At 45.0% G+C, this 19,979-nt stretch overlaps 1 protein-coding gene across 4 annotated transcripts in view; it reads left to right on the plus strand.

The window, feature by feature from the left end:
* The window catches only part of RPL34 (ribosomal protein L34), a 174,814-nt gene that overhangs the window by 152,255 nt on the left and 2,580 nt on the right, over positions 1 to 19,979 (plus strand). Inside the window, exons 3-5 of one of the 4 annotated variants that reach the window (XM_064148476.1) lie at positions 17,404 to 17,504; positions 19,370 to 19,443; positions 19,536 to 19,635. In XM_064148476.1, the coding sequence (XP_064004546.1) occupies positions 19,379 to 19,443; positions 19,536 to 19,635 (165 nt within the window). In that variant the 5' untranslated portion in view covers positions 17,404 to 17,504; positions 19,370 to 19,378. Of the gene's footprint in view, positions 1 to 17,403; positions 17,505 to 18,568; positions 18,604 to 18,631; positions 18,700 to 19,369; positions 19,444 to 19,535; positions 19,636 to 19,979 lie in introns of those variants that run through there. The other 3 variants (XM_064148475.1, XM_064148477.1, XM_064148474.1) reach the window with 3 other exon arrangements.

Below are 19,979 nucleotides of genomic sequence, written 5' to 3' on the forward strand. Positions count from 1 at the left end.
TATTTCTGTCTATAACTGTATATACTGTAAATATTTGCTTGTATATAGTACTAAGCTGTAAATAATAATAAGCTTCATTCAATTTCCAGAGCTGGCTGAGTCTAGTTTGGGTGATTTCCAAAGTGTGGGGGGATGGGGAACACCCAAACCATCACAGTTGTATGAGTCATGCTTTGAAACTAGAGTGGTCATGCATCTATCTAATGAAAAAGAAAGAAGGAAAATTTGTCTCTTGACTTTAAAACCACTCTCTGGCAATGTGATTCCTCGGCAATATCATTCATTCTTTGGCAATACTTGAGGAAAAAAGTAGATGAACAGAATGAGTTTAGTGATGCTAAGAGGAAAAAGATAGAAAAGATTACCATATCCTGTGTTTTAGTACCACTTCTCAGTTGCAGACCTCTAAAGACTGTACAAATAACTGTTTACAAAGTAGCTGCAAAGCAACTGTGTGCAGTAATGACCTCAGAAATCCCAATGGAGAAACAAAGGTTGAGTTTGGGTTTGATTTGGCAGGCAAATTTGAGGAAAATTTTAAGTCTAAAACATTTAAATCCAAGGTGCATAAAACTAAGATTCTTCTGCCTCCTCTTGCCCTTTCAAAACACACAGGTTGATATTCAGAGGTGTATAGCACTTTCAGCTATACAAAGGATGGCAGAAGATTCACACTGGTAAATTACACGAGCTAAGATTTTTGGAACTGAAAATGTCCCCTCTGCAGCATTCTCTTCACTGTGGGTCTTAGGGCTGAGAAATGACACATTCTAGGTAAAGCTGTGAGGATATAAAAGTCAATTTGCAAGAAAATGTCACCTATTCTGGATGCTGATTCCAAATAAAAGTGAGTGAAGGTCCAGATTTCTGGGCTTTCCCTATGGTCTTGCTATTTCCTAGGTGCCCATCCATGTTTTTAAGTTCTCTCCTACCCCTGACAGCAGAAGTGTAACAGGCTGATTCCTGCAAAATTTACTTTCCCCTCCCTTGTATTCAAAATGGGGTAATTTACACAGAAGTTGGATTTTCCTGGCTGTTTTCTGCATCTCAGTTCCATGAAATGATAGGTTTACATTCCAGCAACATTAATCCTTCAGTACAACTCTGAGTTCCCTGGACCAGGAGCTGGGATCTCAATTCCCCACCCCCAACCCCCACAAGGAAAACCCAATAAACCAACAGGCACTCTGCTACTGAAGCTCTTGTGGCATTTCATAAAAGCCTTTGCCAAGCAAGGATTCTCTCTCACAGACCATCTATGTGGTTTCCATCTGCACGTTAATTGGAAACTGCCTGGGGTAAAGAAGTATTTATAAGTTTCAAATTTCAGCTGTTCCCATGCACTGAAGGTGCAGAGAGCTCTCTTCCCACAGTCTAGCCCTCCAAGGAGAAACCACAAGCTGGCTACAAAAACCTTGAGCACTGAAAATCTGGGACATTTGGGTGGTATCAGCTCTACCAAGGTGGAGTCATGTACCACTCTTCACTAAAAGAAGCAGTGTGCCTCTTTGCCATTCCTCACAGGACTTCCTGCTGGGTGCACTCCTGCCATTGAACCTTCAGCAGATGTTCTTCTCTCTCCCAGCTGTGGTTGAGGAACATTTGTTTTGTATTGTTTCTGCCAGGTAAACATCCTTTATGTCCCCCAGGCTGATGCTGATGACTTCCTTCAGACATGTGAGTCATGAAACATCTAGGAGAAACCTAGAAATATCAACGAGCACCTGGGGCACAGAAACCAAGGCTGGGCAGATAGATTGCTTCAAGGCTTGACTTACTCAGATCCTCACTGGAAACTGGAGCTTTGCCCATGCAGAAAATTAGCAGGTCCCTCAAGAGCAAAGGTGATAGAGAGGAGATAGGCTTTGCTCTTACTGACAATGGTCCAGCAGCTATACTCAGTTTACCACAACTGTTTTCTCCTTGTGCAAGAGCTAATGGCTTGATTAACATTCACCCATTCTGGCTTTTTCAGGACAGTGCTGGAGGGAATGTGTGGAAATGCTGACTACTAAGTATGGTGTAGTGGTGTTGCTTTGATGGTTGGACTTGAGTATCATAGAACCAGAGAACGTCTTAGATTGGAAGGGACTTCTGAGATCATTTACTCCAACCTCCTTGCCATGGGCAGGGATGTCTCACAACTAGACTCAGCTGCTTGAGGATCTCATCCAACCTAGCCTTGAACACCCCCAGAGAGGAGGTATCCACAACCTCCCCGGGTAGCCTATTCCAGAGTCTCACCACCCTCATACTGAAGAACTTCCTAAAATCCAGTCTGAACCTACTCTTAAAACCATTCACCCTTGTGCTGTTTAGACACATGTATGAAAAGTCCCTCTCCAGTCTTCCCACAAGTCCTTTCAAGTGTGGGAAAGCAGCTCTAAGGTCCCCCTGAAGTCTTCTCTTCTCCAGGCTGAACAACCCCAGCTCCTTCAACCTATCCTCATAGCAGAGGTGTTCCAGACATTGGATCATCTTTATGGCTTCCTCCGCACTCACCCTAACTACTCTGTGTCCTTCTTATGATGGGGACATGATGTGGGGACAACAGAATTGGACACAGTATTCAAGGCAGGGTCTCACAAGACCAAAGAGGCAGAATCTCACCTCTCTTGACCTGCTGGCCATGCGCTCCTTGTGCTTGATTTGATGACCTTAGAGGTCTTTTCCAAATTTAATTATTCTGTGATTCAAGGGGCACTCATAGAGCAAGTGTAAGAAAGATTTTACTCATGAAAAGCCTCCTCTGACATCTCTTTTAAGAGATGGTAGGCACAAACAACCAAAGAAAGAGTTTGCATACTAACTGTAAAAGTGCTTTTCAGGCTGCTCTCATGCTGACCTCTCTTGCAAACTCATCCTTAGGATCTTAAACAACAACAACAACAACAAAAAAGAGGGCATTTACAAAACATCAGAGCAAGTTTATCCATAGCATAAGCAAGCTTCAGTGCATGGATATCGCTTTAGCAGTAGATTCAGATGGTGATCTACAGCAGTTTAGTAATCAGAAAGATTTTTTCACTGGTCTGAGGCAAAAATCTCTCTACGGTCTGAAATTGGAGAACTTGACTGACAGTCTCTCTACAACAAAGAAATAATACAAAAGGAAAAGGGCCATGTGGAATATTTGTTACTATGATTAAAACAGGCAGCAGGTTAATTCCAATTCAGTGTAAATGCAGGTTATACAGAAGGGAGAACACATAGCTAAATGCTATGTAGCAGTTTTCCATTGCTACAGGGACTTCACCACAATAGAGTTAAAGCCCCATCCTCTGTTTCAGAGGAGCTGAAAGCCTGTTAGTGTTCTGAGATGATGAAAGCAAATGAAATTGAATAGCAAACAAAACAAGTTCAGACTTGATCAGTGATGATGAGAGAACTCCAACCAGGTTCTCTTGGGAGCAATGATCAAGAATTAAAGTCTTGATTTTTTTGTAAGCTAACAAATGAAGCTTCTTTATTCTACTTAAATGGGAGAAGAAAAGCCCTATTAAAGGGAGCTAACAGTAGTACTAATCTGTAAGCTGCATCCCTGTTGGCCCCAGTAGAAATAAAAGGGAAGGCTTCTAAAAACGTTTCACAAAAGCCACACAAAATGAGAGGAGCAAGAGAAAACTCAGATGAGCAACTCTGTGAAGGAAGAGAAGGCTGTTTTCATAACTGAGGAGAGAAGCAGGAGTGTGGGGTGCAGCTCTCATCCTCTGCACCCCAACCTCCCAAGTTTACAGTCTGTGAGATGACTGCAGGGCTCTTGCCAGGTGTGTGCAAGTGGTCAGGGCTTGGGATTTTGAACTTTGGTTTTGACTGAGGACTTCATTGCCCCAGGCACCTACCTTATCAGGATTACTTGGACTTCTGGCATGAATGGTCTCAGCAGGTGGCTATGTGGGGGCAGCATGCCCACTCCTGGGCAGGCCTCAATACTGGCCCTCTCTGCTGTCACACTGGCAGGCTTTAATGTATGTTTATCTCCATGTAAGTATTGCTTAGGCTTGCCAGTTGTGAGATTGTGCCACCATCTGTAATCTGTACACCCTCCTGAATCACTGGCTGGCTTGCTGGCTAAGGAGACCTTTCATCAGTCCTGCTGTATCTCCTCCCATGCCCATGTGCTCTTGGTGGCACCATTCAGTGTCAGTGACTTGACTCTGTCTGACAGGGAGAGTGATAGCTGTGAAGACGTGTCAATATCACTGGGTGCCAGCATGTGGAGGCAGCCTGAATGCATGCCCAGGAGTCCTTGCAAATTAAGATGCTAAACCTTGGGGCTCTTTCTGCACAACCATGGTGACTTGTGCCAGCTAGATTAGTGGCAGGGTAATGCTGTAAGGACACCTGCACAGTGATGGTGGGCTAATCTCTCAACAGAGGAGGAGAGGTTGAAAACACAAATGAGGTGAGGCAGAAGATCCCTTGATGTATATTCAGCAATAAGTGATACAAGAATTGAGGACAAAATACCTTCAGTAGCCTAAGACATAGAAAATATGTAGGGTGAAGGGGAAGTGCAGGGAAGGATAACACTTGTCCCCATTGTATAACTGCACAAAGCAAGAGTTGCACCAGAGTCTCACAGTACTATTTTTGGTTTTTTTTAGTAACCAAAATACAATTTCTTCTTCCTCTGAGATCACTGTTCAAATGCTAGTGGTTAGGAAGAGCTCTTCGTATGCAGATCAGGGCCCTGAGCTCATTTAGCCTCAAGGAGAGAATGCCCAAGAGGAATCTTATCAAGCCATAGAAGCAATGAGCAAAGAGAAGTAAAGAACACGGCACCAGAAATACAGGACATACTGAAGTACAGAAAGTTCAGTTTAAACATAAGATAAAACATACCACAAAGGTGGTTCATACGTTGGAAGAGGTTGCTCAGAGAGGTTGTGGAGTGACTATTCCTGCAGATACTGAAAGCTCAGCTCCACATAGACCTGGGCAAACTGCTCCAGCTGATGCTGCCTTAAGCAGAAGGGTTAGACTGGATGAGCTCCAAAGGTCCCTTCCAGCTGTTTTTCCCTTTTCACCCAAACTCATCATGGACTCAAATTGCAGCATCTTGAGTGATCAGAACTTCAACTGCTTCTCACCAAAGAAGAATCACAGAGAGAGTGATTGGCCATTGGAATGGGCTGTCCAGGGAGGTGGAGTCACCGTCCCTGGAGGTGTTCAAGAAAAGCCATGGTCTAGTTGACTGTATAGGGCTGGGAGCTAGATTGGACTGGATGATCTTGGAGGTCTCTTTCAACCTGGTTGATTCTATGATTCTATCTTACATAAATGTTATCACTCACATATGTTATCTCATACTTAAAACTCACAAATTCTGCAAGTCTCCCACTTTAAGCTAAACGTTGGCCCCTACAAATACAAGGAACGACTTGCTGCTTCCTGACTTGCTGCTAATGATTGCATCAAACAGACCAGTGATGAATTCAAGGCCAAAATTGAGCCCCTTGGGTGACTCTCAGAACTTACAGCTGTCACATGCAAGCCCCATTGCTACAAAACTGTGACAGAGAATAATCAGGCTAATTTGTCCAGGCTATAATGGCTCTGAGTTTTGACAGTGATTGAAGTAAGAGCACAACGAAGCGCTTTGGGTTGGACTAGAGCTTTCAAAGAACTAAACCTAGTTCCTAATACTAGGAGGTATGCTCAAATTACATGGCTATATATTTTAACTAGAAATCCCTTTTAATAACCTGGATTTAATGCATTTTACAATGTATTTATTATCTCACACTGTGATATTTTGTAACTTAGATTTTTCAGCTAACGAGTAGCTCATCTAATGAAAATAATGATTTTTTCATGCTGAACTACATGGAAACTTAAAGTATTTCAATTAAACAAACCACCTCATTAGTGTGCCTTGGTAATATAGTTGAGTTTTCTTTGATATGGTCAGAAATATCTAGCATGCTTTTGGGATGCAATCAAACTCCAATAAACTTGTTGCTAAAGACAGCTGCCTAGCACCATGTATTTCTTGAGCAATCAAATGACCTAGTTTAGAAGTGTTTGAAGCCATTTTACACTGTGGAAAGAGAACAAATTAACCTTGTTTAACAAGTAGTTTTCAATTTGTGTTCCAGGGCTCTTCTGCACTCTACTCTCTCCAGTCCAGTAGCGTGGCCTTATTTCATTCTTCCTGTTACATATCATACATACTTAATGCTCCAGCTTTGGGAAGCACCTCTCACCTGCTGCATGAACCCTAAGAGAAGGCACTATCAGTGCACTCAAAAAGTCTTTTAAGCTACAGAGCTGGTTATTTGAGATCAATTTTGCCCCCTTGTGCTCTGTGAAGAATAAGAAGGAAACTGCAGCCATTGTTGCCTTTCACTTTGATTTCTTTGGCTTATGCTCTTTGAAGGTTTGGTTGAATGATGTTACAAAGACAGCAGAGAAACCTGCAGCAGAAACTCAGCTTTTGGTCTAGCCAAGACCAACCTGAGCTACATCTTTACTGCAGACCACTTCTGTGTCTCCATCTAATTCCTATTGGGATGTGGGGTCGGACATTTGACTATTATAAATCAGCATAGCTCTGTTGAGGGAGCTGGTTTTTATCAGCTGAAGATCTGGGTTCACATTCCCCTTGTTTCTCTCAGAATTCTGGGATGATAATTCTGTAGAGTTAGCATACAGTAGAGCTACAGTGAGGTGCTGTCTTTTAGGCTCTCTCTCCTTGGAAAATTTGATTCTGATCTGGCTACCATCATAGGCCAAATGAGTTGCAGGAAATCTCTCATCAAGTGCAGTGGACCATGCATTAAACATAAGATAGTTTCACCTTCTGTATGTATTCACTATAAAGTAAAAGCAGTCACAGAGGCATTTACTAGGTGAAGCTTAGTCCTGTGCCAGCTTTCATTCCACTCCCTAAGTTCTTTAAAACAGGAATTTAGCATAGCTTTTTAAGCACTGTTAAAACCACATTAAACAGCAATTGGTCAACCAACTAAGCTTCTCACACACTAAACTTAACTGATGAGCTATACTATGTCTGGTCAGCTACATGGTATCTCCCAAACGCATTTCTTGCTTCAGCAGCAAAACTAGAGTGGACAATGTTACTTTTGTTTCTAATTAAGTTATTTTTTCATGCCTTCTGTTCTCAGCTCAAAAGATAAGGCGGTTGCCTTCGCTCCATTGTAAAGAAATATTTACACCCAAAATGCAAGCTCTCATCCACCTACGCTCGCCTCTTACAAACCCCTAAGTTCTGAGCTTAATGTAAGTTGGCAGTGTCCCTTTAATCAAAATTTAATGCTTGTCTTCAATCTCCTCAAAGCACTTAAAATCTAGAGACTTTAGAAGGGAGAGAATCATTAGTGCTGCTGTTATTCCTCTGCTCCCCAGCGAGTAGGAAGTTTGACCATGGTGTGTTACACAAATGAGGTATTGTTTTTTGCTCTCTCCACACAGCCCTGTTTCAGAATTCGTGTTGCTTTCCACACAGCCCTGTTGTTCCAGGATTCATGTTGCTCTCCTGTTTCAGGAGCAGCCTGTTAGACTTTTGCTCCTTTTGCTGCTCACAGGGAGGAGGCTGTAGAGTGAGCTAAATATCTGCTCAAGGATGAAACACAGCCAACACTTCTTTTCAGAAGTAGAGAGGAGGCCCATTCTTGAGCACTCTGCACAGACAGGTGCTAAAATCCACCTGTGAGTGAGTCAGGAATAGTATGTTATGACGTCTTAGTTTCCATCTGTAGTGGTTTTTAGAGATAGCAACAGAAATTAAACTCTCAAGTGAAATTGGAGAAAAACCACAAAATTATTCATTGCTGTCTACAACTACCTGAAGGGAGGTTGTAGCCAGGTGGGGTTGGTCTCTTCTGCCAGGCAACCAGCAATAGAACAAGGGGACACAGTCTCAAGTTGTGCCAGGCTGGATGTTAGGAGGAAGTTCTTCACAGAGAGAGTGATTGGCATTGGAATGGGCTGCCCAGGGAGGTGGTGGAGGCACCATCCCTGGAGGTGTTCAAGCAAAGCCTGGATGAGGCACTTAGTGCCATGGTCTAGTTGAGTGGCTAGGGCTGGGTGCTAGTTTGGACTGGATGATCTTGGAGGTCTCTTCCAACCTGCTTGATACTATGATTCTGTATTTGGACAGAGATACAGAGAGAGATATTACAAAGCAATTACCGCATCCCTGGCAAACCCTCTTGAATTTTCCCCCATCCCAAAAACTAAATCTAATACTCCCCAATGCTCCAATCCTCCCCCACCCATCTCCAATTTCTCTGCCATCCAAAGAGGCCTAAACAAGCCTCTGGAGGCCTACTGCTTACATGTTCTTCCTGATAAAGTGGCTCCCGTCACACAGGGCAGGAGGAAGAGGAAAGGAGGACAAACTGATGTTGTTGTGAGTTTCTAAAGCGCTAGCAGAATTATGGGGATTGAATAACAATCTTCTAATCCCCAGAAGATTTTTTAACCCTATAGTCTCAAGCTGGGACACCATCACAACCATATCTGCTAAGGCAGGAATCAGCCAATTAGTCTGGGATGTTCATAAGATCTTGGTTCCCCTCCAGCCAGCCCACTTCCTGGATCTGTGAGAAGCTTGATCTGCACTCTGGCAGCTGTGTGTTTGGGAAGCTGGCCATGAGCCCTTCTGAAAATCTGGCCTTGAATTTGCCAATATGCAACTCAGAAACCCCCATGAGGAGCAGCCAGTCTGATCCCAAGCAGAAGCCAGGATCATTGCAGATTCATGACAAAATAACATTTTCTAGGGTTTTTGCCATGCACAGCAAAGTACAGGGCTGCAGAAACACTTTGGAGGCAGCTTTCTGTAACAGTTATCTGCTGCTCTGCATGCACAGCTACCTAACATTGAGCCGGGCAAGTTTTGCAGCACAACATCACATTTTGTGTTGCTATCCACCAGTGTGATATGCTTTACATTTTAATACGCTCCACTCTTTACTTCTCACATCACTTTCTTTTCCTTCCAAACTCCTTTCAACCATGGCAACACAACCATAACCTTGTTTTATACGGCATTACTTCTTTGTTGCAGAAATTCATAAACACAGATGTGTATGGGAACCTCTAGGCAGGCTGGCTTCCTTCCTTCCCTCCCTCCTTCCCTCCCTCCCTCCTTCCTTCTTTCCCTCCTTCCTCTCCTTCCTTCCTTCCTCCCTCCCTTCCTCCCTCCCTCCCTTCCTCCCTCCCTTCCTCCCTCCCTCCCTTCCTCCCTCCCTTCCTCTCTTCCTCCCTCCCTCCCTCCCTCCCTCCCTCCCTCCCTCCCTCCCTCCCTCCCTCCATCCTTCCATCCCTCCCTCCCTCCGTCCTTCCCTCCCTCCCTCCGTCCTTTCCTCCCTTCCTCCATCCTTTCCTCCCTCCCTCCCTCCCTCCCTCCCTCCCTCCCTCCCTCCCTCCCTCCCTCCCTCCCTCCCTCCCTCCCTCCCTCCCTCCTTCCTCCCTCCCTTCCCTCCCTCCCTCCCTCCTTCTTTTCCTTCCTCTTTCCTTCCTTCCCTCCCTCTCTCCTTTCTTCCTTCCCTCCTCCCTTCCCTCCCTCCCTCCCTTCCCTCCCTCCCTCCCTCCCTCCCTCCCTCCCTCCCTCCCTCCCTCCCTCCTTCCCTCCCTCCCTCCCTCCCTCCCTCCCTCCTTCCCTCTCTCCCTTCCTCCCTTCCAGTGTATCTGGGCAGCTATTTCAATGTGACTCTAACTTTTAATGTACATTTTAAACAATAGGAATATTCAAAGCCTAACGTGTGCATATGCGCTCTTCTCTCCCTTTGCTTTCTAAGTGTGTAGTGACATGCTGGACTTTTAAACTTGAAGGATTTCATTCAACTCTGACTTACACTTAAGCCAAATTGAATTGCAGAAGATCATCTTAATTATTGAAAGCATTTGCCTGGTCTTTAGTATGTCACAGCACATATCATGGGCTACAGTTATGGCTTTTACAATATGTTCACAGCATGGCAGTACCTTGACAGCTCCTGTACTGAAAACCAGTGTGAGGAGAGTAAATGCTGCACACAATGCAGTGTGACAGTCTAAAGGGTAGTACACTCAGTGCAGTGAATGAGCAGTAGATCATCATTTGAAGGTGAATAATTCTGCACTGACTTAAGATGTACTTAGCCATAGCGAAAAGACATCCAAACAGACTGTTACCTTCCTGTCTTCTCGAAGAAGGAAGGCATATATGGAGAAGTAGAGTATCACAGTATCATCAGGGTTGGAAGAGACCTCACAGATCATCAAGTCCAACCCTTTACCACAGTGCCCAAGGCTAGACCATGGCACCAAGTGCCACATCCAACCTTGCCTTGAACAGCCCCAGGGACGGCGACTCCACCACCTCCCCGGGCAGCCCATTCCAGTGCCCAATGACTCTCTCAGTGAAGAACTTTCTCCTCACCTCGAGCCTAAATTTCCCCTGGCACAGCCTGAGGCTGTGTCCTCTCGTTCTGGCACTGGCCACCTGAGAGAAGAGAGCAACCTCCTCCTGGCCACAACCACCCTTCAGGTAGTTGTAGACAGCAATAAGATCATCCCCTTCTCCCTGAGTAGGGAGAAGGCAGGAGACAGCTCCTTTCATAGACTTATCACTGAGACTGGATACACTTAACTGAAGAGAGAAGAGGAGATGTTTTCTTCTGTCTCCATATGATGAAAATAAAAAGTGATCAGGATAGATTTTTGTTATCCTCTGGGCATTAAAAGCTTAAATGCAAAATGCATGAGTTATTATATCTAGCTAACTCTTAGGGGTAAATAGGCAGTATGGGGAATTAGTTGTTGTTAATTGGACTTCTGAGCTGAATTCCCAGGGTGTTGCACTGCAAGCATACCTCTTTTGTTTTAATATTGAAATAGGGAGAAGCCAGCTCTGTGGTAGCTTCATTCCAGAATAGAACAGCAGAGCATGCTAAATAATCTTCATCCAAATACTTAGTCACATTTGCTAACTGTAAATATTTTAGGGTTGTAAAAGGTAATTGGTTTTCCATTGACTCTTTAAAAACTGTAAGGCAGATCATCAAGTAGCATAAAAGGCCTAATTGTTCCATAACATCTGAAGATACGGCTTGGTGTTTCTTAAGCTATCATCTAAATATACAAAACTATTTCCATGAAATTCGATGTGCTGTCAGGGAATAAAACTCCTCAGAATTGCATGGCAGTGAGTGTAGGCACAGTTTCATTATGAACAGAAAGAGCAATATTGAAAACCTTCTTTTGTCCTGTTTTATGAACACCAGGCATGCTGTTTCTCCTTTAGAAAGTTGTAATAACATTCACAAAATAACCCCAAGGATCTCTCACAGATTTGGAAGACCCAGAAAAACCAGGTGCTTTTTTACTAAGAGCCAGTCCAGTCTGCACATGCTGAAGAAAAAAGAAGTGATAAAGTAACAATCCCCAGAGCAAAGGCCACAGGTCACACATTTCCTTTAACACCCTGTTGTAGCTGATCCTCCTTGCTTAGCTAATTGCTATTGGTATAATCCAGAAGGTAACAGAAAAACTCAAGCTAGCCTTGCATGTTCTTGTCAGTAAAACATCACCAAAAAGTGTTCTGAGCATTCCTGAAGTGCTCAGAAAAATAACCTGGGGAGATATTTAAATGAGTTATAAACCCCTTAGAGGATACAAGCAGAAAAAGCTTCCTGTATCACTTCATGTATCTTTACATCACGAACAGAAATATATTGTTTTAAAGATACACTGCTGTATTCTTGGCTTTTCATCATTCTTTGCCCCTCTCCTCATCCCAGTATGGTCAGCATTTGGCACGGTAGGAAGCCCTTCCCGTGTCAAAGAACAAAGCAACAGCAAAACATGCAAAATGCCAGATCACTTCAACACTTCACCTGTCGCTCAATAGTTTGGTCCCAGTCAATTCAAAGGCATTTTATTGTTTACTGGAGTTGAAATGGAGCCTAACCTATACCTTTCTCATCTGTCATATCAATTTATGGAAAGATGTTTCTGACTCACATCTTGTGCTAAGCAGCTCTATGGTGTAGAGCAGCTGCTCTTAGTATTTAGTGTTTACTACTCTCCCCAAATGCCTGTGAATAAAGAATTGCACACTAACCCCAGAGATTAGTAACACTGGATACTCTTGTTTGAAAATTAGGCAAGTTTTAGGCCAGTTAGGATTGGCACTTAGGTAACTGGACTGTCAAGGGTTTGGGAGGTCACACAGAGCCAGCCAAAGACAATATGCTATGGACACACAATAATCACAGTAATCACCATCACTGTCCACATGTGATTACATTGCCCTTAATTAAGCAATGTACTCAAGTTTGCTGTAGGAAGTTGTATCAGGGAGAGTGCTTTGCCCCTCTGACCCTGGGTGCAGGATGCTGGGAGGCATATCCTTCCCATAAGCAGGCAAAAGCAACTATGGAGCAACCTGGAGCAGCCGATGTTGGGGGAAAAAGCAGTGAGGCGGTGATCCTGAACAGCTGTGGAGGTGTTTCCAGCACAAATCTTTCTGGAGATATGAACTGCCTACAGCATTATGCACATTACCGTGGAAAGGCTGCTACCATGTCTCCATGCCTGGATGGCCAGAAGGCTTAGTTGAGAGCAGTGGGCTGGATCTAGCTTGCATTTGAGGATGAAATACAGTTTTCACAGCCTGGAAGAGCTGCACAGAGCCCTTTTATTTCATTTCATTGAATGAACTGACACAGTACCACTGCACCAGGAGGACCACCACAGGAGATGTCACAGGGCAGGGACCCCTACTTCATCCTGAAAAGCAGCTGTGAAGCACCACCACGCAGAAGTCACACCTCCACTGCATGTGCTGCCCGCAGGCTCAGCGCCCTGCTCCCTCTTAAACGCTTTGTGCAGGGGAGGGAGAGCGCGCACAAAGCCTATCTAATGAGGCATTGTGTAGGAAGGATGAACTCCATCCCAAGTGAGATGGAGGAGTCTGTCTCTCCTCCAGATGGTGAAATTACGATTTATTTTTTCCTAAGTCAGGAGAAAGTAAGCAGGTGTGAATATGGGGCCTACCTGTATTGGTTTTAATCAGCAACTTTAAGCAAACTCAGTGTTCTCATCAGCAAAGGGGAAAAATAAACAGCTGAGCACTGTGATTCATTTACACTTCAAATATACTTTGAGTTGGTTATTCCTCAATTAATCAAATAGCTGGTGTATCCCTAAAGTAGTATAAAGTGACACGCTGTGTGAAATCAATTTTCCCTTCCAAAATCATTAAATTCAGTAGCCTGTGACTACATCCCTGCTAATTCTAGTACCGGTCCTTTCATCCTCCATTAACTTTGGCACGCCTAACAGGCTGTCAAAAATAATTTCCCAGAACGTAAATAATTCAGAAATTAAAAATTAATAAATAATAACAGAGAGCTACTGGGAGATAGGCTGGGTCAATTAGTCAGCTCTGCATTCTGTTTCTTCGCAGCAGGGGGGCAGCCACATTCGTTACTAGAATCTTTCCTCCGATTCCTAGGTCTGATTTACGGCTCTTCATTACTGGATCCAGTCAGACACAATTACCTCCATCACTATCTCAGTTCCTAACTTCAAAGAAACACACATTTTCTTGTCTGCTTTTTTTCTCCTTGCAGCAGCCTCAGCTTGACGTCTCTGGAATTTCTTCCACGCGGACTAATTAATAAGACTTTGACTTATCATATTCACTTCTCTTCTTTGATGTCCTACCTTAGTCAATCATCCTATTTAATTAGAATTTCAATGATAACTTTACTTATCTCGTGGCTAGATGTAAATTAAAATAACGGGATTTTAATTCTCTTTCTTACGGGGTTATGACATTTCTGACAGAAAAAGTTTCAGCCCAAATAGGATGTTATGTACTTCCCTGTGCTAGGAGTGCATTCCACTAAATTGTTTTTTCCCTTTGCTACAAAATAATTTTGCTTGTTTAACAAGCTCCACTGAAATGGAAATGAGCTACAGTTTCTCTTAACATCATTTGCACTGGCCCGTGTTGTGGAAGGTTATGTTGATAGAAATTAATACAATCAGACTGTGGCACATGCCACATAGTTAACCAGGGAAGATAATGGGATTTTTAAGAACAAAAATAACTCTGGAGAGACAAGGGACCATAGGACCTCTTCTTCTTTCTGCCCTTCTCAGCAGTTGAGAGCACTTTTCCAAGGGTCCTCACCTTGGTCTTTCATTTACAGACCTAATCCTGCTGGTTGTATCCAAGCAGCACCTGATGCTGGATTCTGATTTCAATGAGATATCTCTAAAACACATATCCCTCTCCTGCTCCTAGGAATGTGTAGCTATGTAAGTGAATGGGCTACCCAGGGAGGTGGTGGAGTCACCACCCCTGGAGGTGTTCAGGAAAAGCCTGGATGAGGCACTTAGTGCCATGGTCTAGTTGAGTGCATAGGGCTGGGTGCTAGGTTGGACTGGATGATCTCAGAGGTCTCTTCCAACCTGGTTGATTCTGTGATACTGTGAATGGTATTGTGGCTGCAGTAGCAGTAGATCCCTTAGCTATATCTTTCCTTCTCCTCCACAGTACTCAGTATGTGCTTGCATACAGGCTCACTTTCCTTTCCATACCTCTTTAATTTTGTCAGTGTAAGATGGTTAGGGCAGCAAAAGAATACAAGTGAAAACAATCCCTCGTTTTTAAATCAAAGCTTACAGTGTAGGAGAGTCCTATGAAGTTGATGGTGCAGAGGAGTCCTCCAGGGGCCCAAAAGATCCCTGAAAATAGAACAGTAGGATACGCTTTCCAGAGGTTCAGAAGAGCTTTTTGACCCTTAGTCATTTGGGCACTCATGCTCTTCCTCTGTCAGAACTTCCCATGTGACCAAGTGAACAGCTGTGCACATGACAACAACTTTGAGAAAAGAGAATTAAGGAGAGGACCACGTGGAAAATTAAGGTCAACATACCAAGAACTGGTTTTAAACTGTGTATTGAAGCATTAGTCTGTAAACAGAACACAGTGATGGGTCGATGGCTGCTGCAAAATGTACCACATTACTAATCTGCTGTCAGAGACACCATCTTCCTAATCTTCTCTGAAGGAAAAGGGGTTTCCAACTTTACACTGCCAATAAGAAAATAAACCCTGGAAGCTGACCTCTCATCCTTTTAAGGAAAAAAGCCCACATCCTCAGGCTTTATGCTTTCTCTGAGACCCCAGAAAGGGGGGAAAACAGGTTTTCCAGGATGCCACGCTTACTTTTCCAAGTCGATGTGTTGTGCGTTTGCTAATCCATCCCCTTTGTTGTATTCAAGGAAAGAAGAAAGAGCAGAAAGAGTTAATGAGACATGTTGGACATGGAAAATAACTGCTCCCAAAAGAGACAGTTTGGTACTGTGAATGAGTAGGAGCAGAAAAGAACATGAGAGAATCACTTGACTAGCACTAATCTGTACAAAATGGGCTTAGTGAGCCCCTGCTTCAAACCTTATCCTCACTTTAGATAGCATTAAACCAGTTGTGATAAAGCTAACCTTTCTAGGTGTTCTGGCAAACCATTTGCCTGACAGCCCTGCTCCTCTTACAAAGTAAACTGGAGATACTTGGAAAACTAGGCCAGTGCATTAGCAGAGGTGAAGTGCTGGAATTTAATTGACAGCTTCTAAAATTTACACCAGCTGAGTTTAGAGCTCAAATTGGGTTAAGCTCAAAAAGATATCAGTACTTTTGTTCCATAATGAAATGGTTACCTGTTGCACTGACAACATCTAAACGAAACTACTCTATCATAATCTAATAGTGTTGTTCTTTAACAATTGGATTCCATTACACTTTTATATTTAGGCATGATTATTTAATCTAATTTAATTGGCTTTCTTATTCCCCTCAGGGTTCTGGGCCTAGAAAGTCCATATTAAATACTCTAATTGCTCTGAAATTCACTTGCTGAAATATGCTCCTGTTTTAAATATACCCTGAAATCTAGTTCTTACATGTTTTCTGTTCTTTCATGAGTTAGAAAAAATCTGGTGTCCATAATTTGCACTTAAAAAGAGTCAATAATTAAGTGAAATAATTATAGATCGAAAATAGGGGGAGAGGGGAATGCACTACAATGAACTGTGAGCTACAAATCCATAAATAAGACCAGGAGCTCACATCAAAGCTCTCTGAGCACCCTCTACCCTCCAAAAGCCAAGATGAAGCCACTCGTGATGGCATCCTCCACATTTTTCTCACATAGTCTGGAGAAGACTGAGAGGAGATCTCATCAATGTACACAAATATCTGAGGGGTGGGTGTCAAGTGGATGAGGCCAATTTCTTTTTGGTGGTCAGCAGCAGTAAGATAAACAGCTACAAATTGGAACGTAGAAGGTTTCACCTCAGCATGAGGAGAAACTTCTCTGCAATGAGAGTGCCAGAGCACTGGAACAGGCTGCCCAGAGAGGTTGTGGAGTCTCCTTCCCTGGAGACTTTCAAAACCCTCCTGGATGTGTTCCTGCATGAACTACCCTGGGGGGTCCTGCCTTGGCATGGCGGTTGGACTCCATAACCTCTGGAAGTGCCTTCCAACCTCTAAGGTTCTATGATTCTGTGATCTAATGTGTGGGGCCATGGCTATCACTGCAGAACACTGCTCATGCCAGTGAGCAAAAGAGTATTTCAAGCCTTGCAGACGCTGATTCATCACTGGTGCTGGTTTTGCCTGCACAACTCAGTATCAGTTGCAGCAGTAAGCGTTCAGCATCCACATACCCCATGAGAAGGACTTTGTGTGGCAGAATGGGACCACCAGCAGTGATGGAGGCTGGGGAGCAGAAGGGATGAAAAAGTGTTTCAAAATCTTCTTGGTCTTTAATGTGTTAGTGCCAGGTGGTGGGAGCAGGATTCATTAGGGAGGATAGCAGAAGCCTTCCTGTCGCCAGCCAGTTGCTGATTTCAGAGCATAAAAGGCCAGCTCTGCTTGTCAGGGACTTGCATGCATGGAATGAGAGCTAAAGCAAACATCTGGGAGAAGGAATGTAATCTGATGGGGCTTCTTTCAACAAGTGTTCCTCCTCCTTTACTACTACAGCCTTGATCAATCCAATTGGCAAGGTTTAGATTGGATATTGGGAAAAATTCTTCACTCAAAATGAAGTCAGGCATTGGAACAGGCTGCCCAGAGAAGCTGTGGTGTCACCATTCCTGGAGGGCCTCAAAAAAACACATAGACATGACTCTCCAGGACATGGTTTAGTGCTGGTGGTGGTGGTGGTGGTTTGACAATTGGACTTGATGATCTTCAAGGTGTTTTCCAGCCTTAATGATCCTGTGGTTCTATGGCTGTTTGAGGTAGATTCTGCGTGTTCAGGTTTTTTAAATGGCAGATTTGGAAGACCTGGCACCGCTGTAATGCCGTTTGTGGCTGCTGAGAAGCCATCTCACGCTCCTTTACTGCTTTCCTTTGTTCTTTTTCCTCAGAGATCTTCTGGAAGATATTAAAAAGTCTGAAAATACAACCCAGCTCAGGAAACTCCTAAGATGCCAACTGCTAAAGGCTGGGACAGCGCATTCAGAGAAAGGTCAGCCAGACGTGTCCTGTTTACTGTGCTTTTCCTAGGTACCTATGGCTTGGCAATGAGATTTTGGGACAGGTGGACCTCTGACCTCACCAGCAAAGAGTTTTATATCTTCATATTCACGCTTAAGTGCCTGCCCTAAAGCACATGAGACAGCACATACATGCCTTGGTACAGGCAAGAGGATTTACTGCCCAAAACTCCCAGCAGAGCTGGGGGTGCAGTGAGGACATGTTTGGCACAAGCTGGTACTGAGGTGCTCTCCCCAAAGTCCCTGCCAGACCGGTGCAGGCCCTGGGAAGGAGCATGTTGGGCAGCAGTGAACGGGCATCCTGGGAGGAGGGGAGAACTGTGAAGACAGCCTTTGTGTGCTCAAGGTGAGGTATTCTTGAACAACCTGACCACTGTAAAAAGAGGAGAGGTGCAGCCCCCTCCTTACTGAGGCTGGCAGGAGAAGTGGAACAGATTTCGAGGGGGACTGATCCTTTCCGTGTGCCTGGGAGCACAGGAGTGTTACCTGCTGGTTAGGCACGGAAGAACACGTGCCAGCCACTTGCGATTGAGAGAAGAGCAGACTGGGACACGGCTTATGGGCATACAAGTGGGTGACTCACCTAGCAAAGAACAAACCGCTCTGGGGAAGGTTAGAAAAATCATTTCAGTAAAACACGGAACAAAAAAACAAAAGCAGCGGTGGGAGGAGAGAGTGCATAGGGTGCCCGGGAAAAGCGGAGCAGCTACAGCGCAGGGTATTTCGTCCTTTACCGTGCTCTCCCGCACAACCCCACCGCGGCTAGCACCGCTGCCCGGCTCTGCCTCGCCTTCGGCCGCTGAGCGGCGCCCCGCCTCCCTCCTGCCGTACAACATGGCGGACCCCTGCGCCTCCTTCCGTACAACATGGCGGACCCCTACGCCTCCTTCCGTACAACACGGCGGACCCCTGCGGCTCCCGCCGTACAATCCGGTGGCGCCGACTCCCTCAGGAGAGGCGGAGATGCGGTAGAGAGCGCAGGCGCCGCTATTCCTTCCGGCTCAAGAGCGCCTCTGTTTCCATGTTGACCTCCCGCGTTTCCGCTTCCTCTTCCGGGTCCGTGGGCGCCAGGTATGGCTGCGAGTGTCTGGGGGCTCTTGATGCGCATCCGTCCCCATCCGCCGTCTGGTGGGCGGTGAGGGCTGCTAAGGGCTCTGGAAGGCTGCGGTGAGGGATCGCCGGCGCTGTTGGCCGTGCTTGGGCCGGCAGCGGGGGCAGAACTGCGCAGCAAGAAGGCTGGGCCTTCTCAAGGCTTCCTTGGGTGGCTTCCGAGGGGCACTCGCGTCTCCGGGCCGCAGCGGGCCGGGGCTGGGGATTGCGGCGCTCGGCCCAGTCGCTCCCCGGGTCCAGCACCCGAAGAGCGCCAGCGCCCGCGGCGGGAGAGTTTCCTGTGAGGCTCTGAAGGCTGCCGACGTCTCGCTGGCCCTTTGCTTTTTTGCGCTGCTGTAGGGGCTGGGTACTGCGGGTGACGCTGCTCGCGTCGCGTTGTGTTGGGCCCGAGGAAAGCTCTGCTCTGGGCCTAGGCTTAATAGTTTGGCGGTTACTGAGATACGGAGAACATAGCGTTTGCTTCAGCTGTTTCCACCCTCGCCCCCGAAGCTTTCATTGAACGCACTGCTACCTAGAGCTGTACACAGTTCTACAGGGCACTGTCACATCATGCAGGCCAAATGAGGATGGCCTCGAAGTTAGTTTTAACTTTGTTAATACTAAAAGAATCTCAGCTGCTGATTCAGATCTGACCTGGTGCTTCAGGGCAGGTGGTACTGTGATACATGAACATCCCTGTGAACACTGAGCCCTTAAGTGAGTGCTACTCTGTTTTGATCTAATTTAGGTGTTCAAAATGGTTCAGCGCTTGACCTATCGCCGTAGGTTATCCTACAACACAGCTTCCAACAAGACTAGACTGTAAGTAAGACAGTTCCTGGGAAAACTTGGGTTTTGAGAACACTAATTTTATGTTTTGATCTATTAACTGAGTATTTTTCTGCTGTGCTTAGGTCCCGAACACCTGGGAACAGGATTGTTTACCTTTACACCAAGAAAGTGGGGAAGGCACCAAAGTCAGCATGTGGTATTTGCCCAGGAAGACTTCGTGGTGTAAGTACTGGCCCCACAGAAGACACTTCTTTGCAGCTGTCTTTTTTTTTTTCAGTGTGAAGATCCATTTTGAGTAGAATTATATGTCCGTTGATGAATTCTCTTTAGAACAGCTTTCTTCTTTAAAATACTGTTACCTAAATGTTGTAAAGCTTAACTGATAAAATAAACTTTGAAAGCTGAAGGAGTAAGTGCCTGGTGATTTCTGCTGCTGTTACATGTGAGCCCTCTTGATTTGCAGCTGGCTGAAATTCTTCAGAGCTAGGCTGAGCTAGTTCTGTAGCAGGTTTAGAAGCCTAAATTGGCTCTATTAGCCTTTCAGACAAACCAAGTCAGTTTTGACT

Source organism: Pogoniulus pusillus, chromosome 9 (genome assembly GCF_015220805.1).
Source record: "Pogoniulus pusillus isolate bPogPus1 chromosome 9, bPogPus1.pri, whole genome shotgun sequence".
In the NCBI taxonomy this organism is placed as follows: Eukaryota; Metazoa; Chordata; class Aves; order Piciformes; family Lybiidae; genus Pogoniulus; species Pogoniulus pusillus.